Source organism: Salmo salar, chromosome 02, assembly GCF_965601325.2.
Source record: "Salmo salar chromosome 02, fSalSal1, whole genome shotgun sequence".
NCBI classification, from domain to species: domain Eukaryota; kingdom Metazoa; phylum Chordata; class Actinopteri; order Salmoniformes; family Salmonidae; genus Salmo; species Salmo salar.
This window is the reverse complement of record NC_138292.1, coordinates 84,711,377-84,723,152: the sequence shown is the minus strand read 5'-3', so window position 1 is coordinate 84,723,152 and position 11,776 is coordinate 84,711,377. Positions and strand designations below refer to the sequence as shown.

Sequence of the window (11,776 nt, the reverse complement as noted above, 5' to 3'; positions counted from 1 at the left end):
GATGGTTCTGTACTAGTTACTACCTAATAACATTACTGGGATGGTTCTATACTAGTTACTACCTAATAACATTACTGGGATGGTTCTATACTAGTTACCTAATAACATTACTGGGATGGCCCATTGGTTCTATGGCTATGAAGATGTTGTGTATGGATTGTAAAGTGTTATACTCAACTCTTCTGCATGACAATCATTATTGGTTATACATAAAATACCATGTAGTGAATATTACAATACAATCCTAATAACAGCTGTGTACATTTATTTTTCTTCTGTAGGATTTCAGTTTAGAAGAGCCGCAGACCGTCCAGGGGCACAGGCAGGGATGCAGAAAGAATTGGACAAGAAGACTTATCCAACAAAGCAGGATCAATGAGTTAGCCTCACCTTATGTATTATTTGACATTTTTAGAAGCTTTAAAAAATGGTCTAATTGACTCAATAACCAAGTTTAGATTTCCTAATGAACCAGAAATGTCATAGTTATGTCTGGTTCTTTATAAAAGTTAGATGGCTAACTTATTGATCCTGCCTTGCAGTACACACATCTCAATATGAATATGTACATTATGGATAAATACTGTTAGAATAAGGATTGTTATTTTTTTTCACATGTAGATGTGACCATATATTCCCTTAAAGCCACACTCTGTAAGAAACATATGCAACTCAAATATAAACAATAGATGTTTTGTTGAATGAGGTACACTCAGTCACACACATAGAAAACCCAGAGCCAGAGTTTGAAATGCACCATTTAATCACAGAGAGCATACACATTGAAACTGTCGTGCACACTCTTAAAACTGACATACTTCATTTTTCAATTCATATCTTTAGATAAAAAGACTAACACACACATGTATTGTTGAATAGGCTTTTAAAAAGGCCCAGTGCAGTCAAAAACATGTTTTTATAAATATTTCCACACTGAGGTTGGAATAATACTGTGAAAATTATGATCATGTCCTTTTAGTGTAAGAGCTGTTTCAAAAGACCGCCTGAAATTTCAGCCTGTTTTGGAAGGATGACATTTTGGCGTTCTTGATATCACCATCAGGCAGTAAATTAGTTATCAAATCAATAAGAAAACCTCTCTGTCAATAAGAGCTAGTTCAGTTGTTCCCTCCCCATTCAGTCCCATCAAAACTCTTGCTTGAGAAATTGGTCTTTGCTAAGAAGTTATTTTTGTTTTGACCATTTTAATTGAAAACAATCACTGTAAGGTACCTAATTATTATCCAGAAATGATTTGATATTGAGATTTTTTTTAAATGGCTGCATTGGACCTTTAAAGCTAGTATGACAGTTGAACTAAGCTCATGAGGCATTTATATTATATTAATCAAGAATCAATGAGTATGTATCATTCATTCAGAAGTAAAAAAAGTACGCAGCAACTAAGGATTCTAGCATCGAACCAAGTTGATTTTATGTGACATGAACAAAAACACAAATTCTCAGTCAAAAACATCAGTCAGAACATAGCTTCTTCATTCTCTCATGTGCTTTCAGGCACCATAACCGGGTAAAACTCTTTCCACACCGGGAACAGTGGTATGGCTTCTCTCCAGTGTGTGTCCTCTCGTGCTCTTTTAGGCTCCCTAACTGGGTAAAACTCTTTCCACAATGAGTGCACAATGGTTTTATGCCTGTGTGTATTTTTTCATGCGCTTTCAAATGACAACGCTGGATAAATCTCTTTCCACATTCAGAGCATTTGAAAGGCCTCTCTACAGAGTGTGTTCTCTCATGTTTTTTCAGGTCCCATGGTGATAAAAACACATTTTCACACTGGGAGCATTGATACGGCTTCTCTACAGTGTGTGATCTTTTATGCCTTTTTAAGTTCCCTAAATGGGTAAAACTCTTTCCACACAGGGAGCAATAGTAAGGCTTCACTCCTGTGTGTGTCCTCTCATGCTCTTTCAGTTGCCCTGGCCAGCTAAAACTCTTTCCACACTGGGAACAGAGGTATGGCTTCTCCCCTGTGTGTGTTCTCTTATGTGATTTCAGGGCTCCTGATGAAACATATCTATTTTCACACTGGGAGCAGTGGTAGGGCTTCTCCCCTGTATGTGTCATTTCATGCATTTTCAGTTTCCTTAACTGGATAAAACCTTTTCCACACTGGGAGCAGTAATAACACTTCTCCCCTGTGTGCGTTCTCTTGTGTTCTTTCAGGTGGCTTAACCGGATAAAACTCTTTCCACACTGGGAGCAGTGATGAGGCTTTTCCCCTGTGTGTGTCCTTGCATGTTCTTTTAGGTTCCATAACCTTGTAAAACACTTTCCACACTGGGAACATTGGTAGGGCTTTTCTCCTGTGTGTGTAATCTCATGCTTTTTAAGTCTCCCTAACTTGGTAAAACTCTTTCCACATTGGGAAGAGTGGCGTCGTCTTGCTGGTTTGGATGTCTCTGGTTCTTCTGAAAGACACTTTTCGCTGTCAGAGTGAGAGTCTTGTCTCTCTCCTGCCAAAGACAAAGAGTATTTAGTTAAATACTAAACTGAAGACCTGAAACAAACCTGAATGATGCCTAGGGTTTAATCCAGACTAGGTCTCTCAAAATCCTGAGTTCAGTTTGTAGAACATTTTAGAACACCCCGGTTGGGTTCTGGAATGCGTGGCTATATTTGAAATTAACAGACTTCTTTTCAAATAATTGTCAACACATAGCCCAATGTTAAGGTGTGAGAGGTTCACTGTAGCTGCGTAATCTGTCCGTTCACAATTCACCTGTGGGAAGGAACATGGCTGCTCTCAACACCAGACAACAGAAAGAGTTGGCCACTACTATCCAAGAGACTGTGCGTGAGGAAATTACCTCTGCCCTCGACTTGCAATTAAAACCGATAAATGAATCTCTTGCAATGCTCACTTCTAAAGTGGATACCTACTCAAAGTCTCGCAATGAACTCAAAATGGCATTGGTACTCAAGGGCACTGGATAACATGAATAAAGGCAAATCAGCTGGATGGGACGGTACTCCTCCTGAGGTCTATTTAAAAATGTTGGTATCAATTAGATCCACTATTACCCAAAATGATTAATACAGCCATTCACAATGGTTCATTTGGGAGAGATGTGAATAAAGCACAAATTTTCACTTTTATAATCCTAAAACAAAAATATAAATGCAACAATTTCAATTTTTTTACTGAGTTACAGTTCATATGAGGAAATCAATCAATTGAAATATCATTCATTAGGCCCTCATCTATAGATTACATGACTTGGAATACAGATATGCATCTGTTGGTCACAGATACCTAAACAAATGGGCCTCACAATGGGCCAATGGATCTCGTCACGGTATTTCTGTGCATTCAAATTGCAATAGATAAAATGCAATTGTGTTCCTTGTCCATAGCTTATGCCTGCCCATACCATAACCCCACTGCCATCATGGGGCACTCTGTTCACAACGTTGACATCAGCAAACCGCTCGCCCACACTTCGCCATACACGTGGTCTGCGGTTGTGAGGCCGGTTGGACATATTGCCAAATTCTCTAGAACGACATTGAGGTGGCTTATGGTAGAGAAATTAACATTAAATTCTCTGACAACAGCTCTGGTGGACATTCCTGCAGTCAGCATGCCAATTGCACACTCCCTCAAAACTTGAGACATCTATAGCATTGTGATGTGTGACAAAACTGCACATTTTAGAGGGGCCTTTTATAGTGCCCAGCACAAGGTGCACTGGTGTAAATATCATGCCGTTTAATCAGCTTCTTAAAACCTCTTGAGGATACCGTAGGATAGGGGGCGCCACAGCGCATTTTGAAAAAAAATCGTTCCCATTTTCAACGGCCTACTAATCAAACTCAGAAGCTAGGGCATGCATATACTTATTATATATGGATAGAAAACACTCTAAAGTTTCTAAAACTGTTTGAATGGTGTCTGTGAGTATAACAGAACTCAAATGGCAGTCAAAACCCCGAGACCGATTGAAACAGGAAGTGGAATTCTGAATTGTGGACTCGACTTCTCATCTTTCCTTATTAATCACACCGTTAACCATGGTTCAGTGAGCACTTCCTATTGCTTCCACTAGATGTCGCCAGTCCTTTCACAGTGGTTTGAGCCTTATAGAGTCAAAACTCAGTGAATGACACGAGTTTGAAATTGGTCACAGGGGATGGGCCATCACCATTATGACGCCGGCGGCCATGTCTGCCCCCACCTTTGGATACGGTTTTAAAGGCCATGACATCATCCCCCTCGAATCTTATTGGCTCTCTTGGTGTTACAGGCCCTGAAGATTTATGTTTACAACGTTTGACATGTTTGAACGAACCTACATGCGGGAGCATTGCATTTTATTCGGAACTTCAGCACTGCGCTTGGAGAGAGCCATAGCACGCGCTACCAACATCAGGCTAATGGAACGTGAAGTATGGACTTTTTGACCGAAAATACATCTGTTGTGGACCTGGGATGCTTTCTGATGAAGACAACTAAAGGTAGGCGATTATTGACAATATTATACAAGATGAGATGTGACATGCGATTGTTTCGAAGATGGCGCCGAGCTCTGTATATTAGCTAATTTTCTGAGTATCGCATCTCCTTTTATCGCAAAGTGTGATTACCCAGTAAAGTTAATTTAAAATCTGGTATGACGGGTGTTCTCAAGAGATATTCATCTATAAATGTTAGATTGACAATATACATTTAAAAAATCGTTATAGGATAGTAATTTAGGGAAATGTAGCATTGTTTACCGGGACGCTTTTGAGGGGAAATTATGTAGTCAACCTCAGACAGAGATGTAAAATGCTGTTTTTATATATAAATATGACCTTTATTGAACAAAAGAATGCATGCATTGTATAACATGATGTCCTAGGGGTGCCATCTGATGAAGTTTGTAAAAGGTTAGTGCTGCATTTAGCTGTTTTTTGATTATATGTGATGCAAGTGGTTGGTCGGAAAATGGCTATGAAGCTGCTTTTTACAATGGACTCATCTAATATAATCTAATGATTTGCTTTTCCTGTAAAACCTTTTTGAAATCGGACGACGTGGGTCGATTCAGGAGAGGTGTATCTATAAAAAAAATAAAAAAAATATTATTATTATTTTTTTTAAATTATGATTTTTTTTTAATGCTAATTGGCGATATGATTTTTCGCTGGATTTTGATCCCGGTGACGGGATGAGACGCTGAAGAGGTTTTAAAATGTCACACCTGTCAGGTGGATGGATTATCTTGGCAAAGGAGAAATGCTCACTAACAGGGATGAAAATAAATTTGTGCACAAAATATGAGAGAAATAAGCTTTTTGTGCTTATGGAACATTTCTGGGATCTTTTATTTCAGCTCATGAAACCAACACTTTACATGTTGTGTTTATATTTTAAAGTATAAAAAAAGGTAAGGATGCTGCCCAGTGTTCTCTTTATCTTTGATAAAAACAGATATTAAACTGTTTTCCAAAATGTTGTCGTCTCATCTCGAGACTTACCCAAATTGGTCCATACCAACCAAAGTGGGTTTGTTTAAAAAGCGTTTATCCTCTGTTATTATTATTCCATATCTTAGAGGCTTCATCAGAAACAACAGCTCCTCGGGCTGTATTATTTCTTCATGCATAAAAAAGCTTTTGATAAACTAGAGTTATGTCCATTCTAGTCTGTCATGGAACATATGGGAATTGGCTAAAATGTAATTAATATGATTAAAATACTATATGACAATCCCTCGGCCATAGTTATAACAGGAAATGTCTGCTCTGTTCATTTCAGAATCACTTGAAGCAGCAGACAAGGTGATTATTATCCATGGAACCCCCTGGCCCACTCAATTCGTAAATCGGAGGAAACACCAATTTCCCTCAAATCTACTGATCACTTCATCGCATATTATATACAGACAATATTTTACTACAGTGAGGGAAGAAAGTATTTGATCCCCTGCTGATTTTGTACGTTTGCCCACCGACAAAGAAATGATCAGTCTATAATTTTAATGGTAGGTTTATTTGAACAGTGAGAGACAGAATAACAACAAAAAAATCCAGAAAAATGTATGTCAAAAATGTTATAAATTGATTTGCATTTTACTGAGGGAAATAAGTATTTGACCCCTCTGCAAAACATGACTTAGTACTTGGTGGCAAAACCCTTGTTGGCAATCACAGAGGTCAGACGTTTCTTGTAGTTGGCCACCAGGTTTGCACATATCTCAGGAGGGATTTTATCCCACTCGTCTTTGCAGATCTTCTCCAAGTCATTAAGGTTTCGAGGCTGACGTTTGGCAACTCGGACCTTCAGCTCCCTCCACAGATTTTCTATGGGATTAAGGTGTGGAGACTGGCTAGGCCACTCCAGGACCTTAATGTGCTTCTACTTGAGCCACTCCTTTGTTGCCTCGGCCGTGTGTTTTGGGTCCTTGTCATGCTGGAATACCCATCCACGACCCATTTTCAATGCCCTGGCTGAGGGAAGGAGGTTCTCACCCAAGATTTGACGGTACATGGCCCCGTCCATCGTCCCTTTGATGCGGTGAAGTTGTCCTGTCCCCTTAGCAGAAAAACACCCCCAAAGCATAATGTTTCCACCTCCATGTTTGACGGTGGGGATGGTGTTCTTGGGGTCATAGGCAGCATTCCTCCTCCTCCAAACACGGCGAGTTGAGTTGATGCCAAAGAGCTCCATTTTGGTCTCATTTGACCACAACACTTTCACCAGTTGTCCTCTGAATCATTCAGATGTTCATTGGCAAACTTCAGATGGGCATGTATATGTGCTTTCTTGAGCAGGGGGACCTTGCGGGTGCTGCAGCATTTCAGTCCTTCACGGCGTAGTGTGTTACCAATTGTTTTCTTGGTGACTATGGTCCCAGCTGCCTTGAGATCATTGACAAGATCCTCTCGTGTAGTTCTGGGCTGATTCCTCGCCGTTCTCATGATCATTGCAACTCCATGAGGTGAGATCTTGCATGGAGCCCCAGGCCGAGGGAGATTGACAGTTCTTTTGTGTTTCTTCCATTTGCGAATAATCGCACCAACTGTTGTCACCTTCTCACCAAGCTGCTTGGCGATGGTCTTGTAGTCCATTCCAGTCTTGTGTAGGTCTACAATCTTGTCCCTGACATCCTTGGAGAGCTCTTTGGTCTTGGCCATGGTGGAGAGTTTGGAATCTGATTGATTGCTTCTGTGGACAGGTGTCTTTTATACAGGTAACAAGCTGAGATAAGGAGCACTCCCATTAAGAGTGTGCTCCTAATCTCAGCTCGTTACCTGTATAAAAGACATCTGGGAGCCAGAAATCTTTCTGATTGAGAGGGGGGTCAAATACTTATTTCCCTCATTAAAATGCAAATCAATTTATAACATGCGTTTTTCTGGATTTTTTTGTTGTTATTCTGTCTCTCACTGTTCAAATAAACCTACCATTTAAAATTATAGACTGATCATTTCATTGTCAGTGGGCAAACATACAAAATCAGCAGGGGATCAAATACTTTTTTCCTCACTGTATATCTAGACAATGTATCTCAAATCGCTCCCAAACGCATTGAAGATCATAGATAAATTCAGCCTCAAGAGACCCTGATGAAAGACTCTACTTATGGAATCCCCATCATTTCCCATTTTAAAGTATTTGGGAGTAGATATATTTCCTTCCTTAGATAAAACCATTAACAGAACGTTCAAATCAATTCAACCCAACCTCTTCTAGGCACTAGCGTTTCATCCCATCCTAAATTGGTTTAGACATGATTATTATGCCCCTTGGTGACTGAAACATGGTGTCTCCTATTGTCCTGGAAGAGGTGGTCTCCACTGATATATCCCTTAAACAATGTAATATGGTGTCTCCTGTTGTCCTGGAAGAGGTGGTCTCCACTGATATATCCCTTAAACAATGTAATATGGGGTCTCCTATTGTCCTGGAAGAGGTGGTCTACACTGATATATCCCTTAAACAATGCAATATGGTGTCTCCTGTTGTCCTGGAAGAGGTGGTCTCCACTGATATATCCCTTAAACAATGTAATATGGTGTCTCCTATTGTCCTGGAAGAGGTGGTCTACACTGATATATCCCTTAAACAATGTAAACTACTCTTTGGTCCTACTATTGCTCACACAATTTCTATTTGATGCAAAATCCAAATGTGGAATCCGTACCCTTACCGATATCATGGACAGTAATGGTTTGAGAACATTCCAAGATTTGAAAGATACACATTACCAGGCAACTCTTTTTTTCTATATTTACAATTTAGGGCAGCATATGGAGTCATTTGGGAAACCCAACTACCGAACTATCCAATGATGGGATTTATTAATAAGTCATTTCAGGAGCCCAGATAATATATCTCTATAATACATAAACAACTTTTGGAAAGCTTAAAAAGCTTGCCATTAAAAAAGTATTGTCCACAGATGTAATTTAATCCAAACAACCCTGCAACAAAATATGGAAAAATAGGACCTTGGCATCCCGTAATCCAAACCATTAATTTATACATTTTACATTTGTTCAGACTATATCTAACACCAAGAAAACGTTTGACCTTGAAATCGTTCACTGTGCCCCCTAAATCAGGTAAGCACATTCCTTCATATGATGTGGAAGTGCCCTGCAGTTAAATGCTTCTCAGGCAAAGTTACAAATGTATTTCAAAGTGCATGAATATAAATATTCAATGCTTTGCATCTATTATGTTACTTGACGATGATAGCTCCTTGAATCTCTCAATCAGAGACGATTACTGCTGGCAGGCAGCCCTGCTGCGAAAAATGTTTAGGTCTCTTAAGATGGCGACCACCTCACTCTCTCCCCATTTAACCAGTGGATACAGTTCCTGTTTCAAGTTATACCATTAGAAATATCTACAGTGAGAATGAATGGTGCTCCTCAAGGAACAACTGAGGCCTGGACAAATATAGTTGACTCTGTAAAGAACACTCTCAGGTAAAGCCCCACACATACAATCCAGTTATTTAGACTTTGGTACTTTCTTTGCTTTCAGGCCCATGGGGAAGGGGTGTTACGGGGGGGGGGGTGTCTCTGGTAGTTTTGGGGGGATGTAAAGGGACTGATAAGCTGGGGGGGGGCCTAGGCGGGGAGGGTTACATGGTTTCTGGCTGTGGAGGGAGGATGCGGGCGGGTGGGGACTGAGGGGGGTAATGGGTTGGTTATCTTTTTATGCAACTCTTTGATTGTTTTTGTATCTGTAACCCCGTCAGATTTTCTGTTTGTTTGTAACAAAATAAATGTTTGGTCACAAAAAAAAGAAGAAACAGTCATAATAATATTAATAATGTGGAGTTTCAACTCTAATCTTGTTCTCATGGAATGTCATGTTACAGGCTGAGCAGAGCTCTATAATAATAGATAATGTCATGTGTACAGGCTGAGCAGAGCTCTATAATAATAGATAATGTCATGGCTACAGGCTGAACAGAGCTCTATAATAATAGATAATGTCATGTTTATAGGCTGAGCAGAGCTCTATAATAATAGATAATGTAATGTCTTTAGGCTGAGCAGAGCTCTATAATAATAGATAATGTAATGTCTTTAGGCTGAGCAGAGCTCTATAATAATAGATAATGTAATGTCTTTAGGCTGAGCAGAGCTCTATAATAATAATAGATCATGTAATGTCTTTAGGCTGAGCAGAGCTCTATAATAATAGATAATGTCATGTCTTTAGGCTGAGCAGAGCTCTATAATAATAATAGATAATGTAATGTCTTTAGGCTGAGCAGAGCTCTATAATAATAGATAATGAAATGTCTTTAGGCTGGACAGAGCTCTATAATAATAGATAATGTCATGTTTACAGGCTGATCAGAGCTCTATAATAATAGATAATGTCATGTTTACAGGCTGATCAGAGCTCTATGATAATAGATAATGTCATGTTTACAGGCTGAAAAGAGCTCTATAATAATATATATTGATGACTACAGTATTTCAATCAATGTCATTGGATGCATTCGATCCATTGTTTACGTTTTGTTAGTGGCCCACTGTTTAAGGGTATACACATCTTACATTGTAGCTTTAATAATTCCCAAAGTAGAGTACGTATTGAAGTATAGCCTTCAGTCGAATGCCCCTTTATAACCACACATTGATTTGTGCCCCTGCTTTTAAGATAGTACTCACTGGTGTTAATCAGATCTCCATTCTCACGGGTGTTAATCAGATCTCCATTCTCACGGGTGTTAATCAGATCTCCATTCTTCTCTTCTTCCTCCTCTTTCACTGTGACAGTAATTTCATCCACCTCCTCTTTCACTTTTGCAATTGCAGCCTCTTCTTTCACAGTAACATCCTCCTCTTTCACTCTGAACACGTCTTCCTCTTCTTCCACAGTAACATCCACCTCCTCTTTCACTGAAACGTCTTCCTCTTTCACTGTAACAGCCTCACCCTCTACTTCCTTTTTAACTGTGACAGCCTCCTCTTCCTTCTCTTTCACGGGAGCTTCTTTCTCCGTCCAGCAGACCTTCTCTTCTTTAGCAGGTGGGGAGTAGGATAGTGAACTCATGGTCCGGAACGTTAGGCTAGCCTAGTGCAAAGCTAACTAAAACAGCTAGCTAGCTGACAACGTAAATATTAAAGTAAATAGTGACTAGTAAATTCGCAGACAGTGTATTTAAAACACGGAGGTTAATATATACACAAATTGTCTAAATATTACCGGTTTTATGTTTACTAGCAAACAACCGAGGTGGTTTAATCAGTAGCCTGTTGTCGTTGTTGAAGAAGTGTCCCGTCCCGTCCACTAGATTATACGTCACGCAAGGAGCCATCACCTGAAAGACTTTACATCGCCATCTGTTGACTGGAGTGGGTACCGCAATATTCACTACATTGTTTATATTGGCTAAAATATAAAATGAACTGATATGTTCTCTCTTACTTCTTACAGGTAATACTTTCCTACACACATATATAGAAGCTGAATATAAATACATATAAACTGAATAAAAATATAAACGTGTAAAGTCTTGGTTCCGTGTTTCATGAGCTGAAATAAAAGATCAGAAATGTTCCATATACACAAAAAGCTGATTTCTTGCAAATTAGTTTACATCCCTGTTAGTGAGCATTTCTCCTGTGTCAACAAAACGAAGGAGCTGATTGTGGACTTCAGGAGACAACATAGGGAGCACGCCACCATCCACATCAATGGGACCACAGTGGAGAAGGTGGAAAGCTTCATGTTCCTCGGCGTACACATCACTGACAATCTGAAATGGTCCACCCACACAGACAGTGTGGCTGAAAAAGTTTGGTTTGGCTCCCAAGACCATCACAAACCTTTACATATGCACCATTGAGAGCATCCCGTTGCGTGGTATCACCGCCTGGTACAGCAACAGCACCGTCCGCAACCGCAGGGCTCTCCAGACAGTGGTGCGGTCTGCCCCCGCATCACCGGGGGCATACTGCCTGCCCTGCAGGACACCTACAGCACGCGATGTCACAGGAAGGCCAAAAAGACCAAGGCCATCAACCACCCGAACCACAGCCTGTTCACCCCGCTATCATCCAGAAAGCAAAGTCAGTACAGGTGCATCAAAGCTGGGACTGAGAGACTGAAAAACAGCTTCTATCTCAAGGCCATCAGACTGTTAAATAGCCATCACTAGCCGGCCTCCACCCAGTACCCTGCCCTGAACTTAGTCACTGTCACTAGCCGGCTACCACCCAGTACCCTGCCCTGAACTTAGTCACTGTCACTAGCCGGCCTCCACCCAGTACCCTGCCCTGAACTTAGTCACTGTCA

The 11,776-nt window shown here is 40.3% G+C and overlaps 1 protein-coding gene across 1 annotated transcript; it reads right to left on the bottom strand.

The window, feature by feature from the left end:
• Positions 1–759: 759 nt before the first annotated feature.
• Positions 760–10,778, bottom strand: LOC106595152 (uncharacterized). Its single transcript, XM_045711033.2, has 2 exons — positions 10,147–10,778; positions 760–2,477 (listed from the first exon to the last, which is right to left on the bottom strand). The coding sequence occupies exons 1-2, from the start codon at positions 10,529–10,531 to the stop codon at positions 1,477–1,479; spliced, it is 1,386 nt and encodes a 461-aa protein (XP_045566989.2). The 5' UTR covers positions 10,532–10,778; the 3' UTR covers positions 760–1,476.
• Positions 10,779–11,776: the final 998 nt, after the last annotated feature.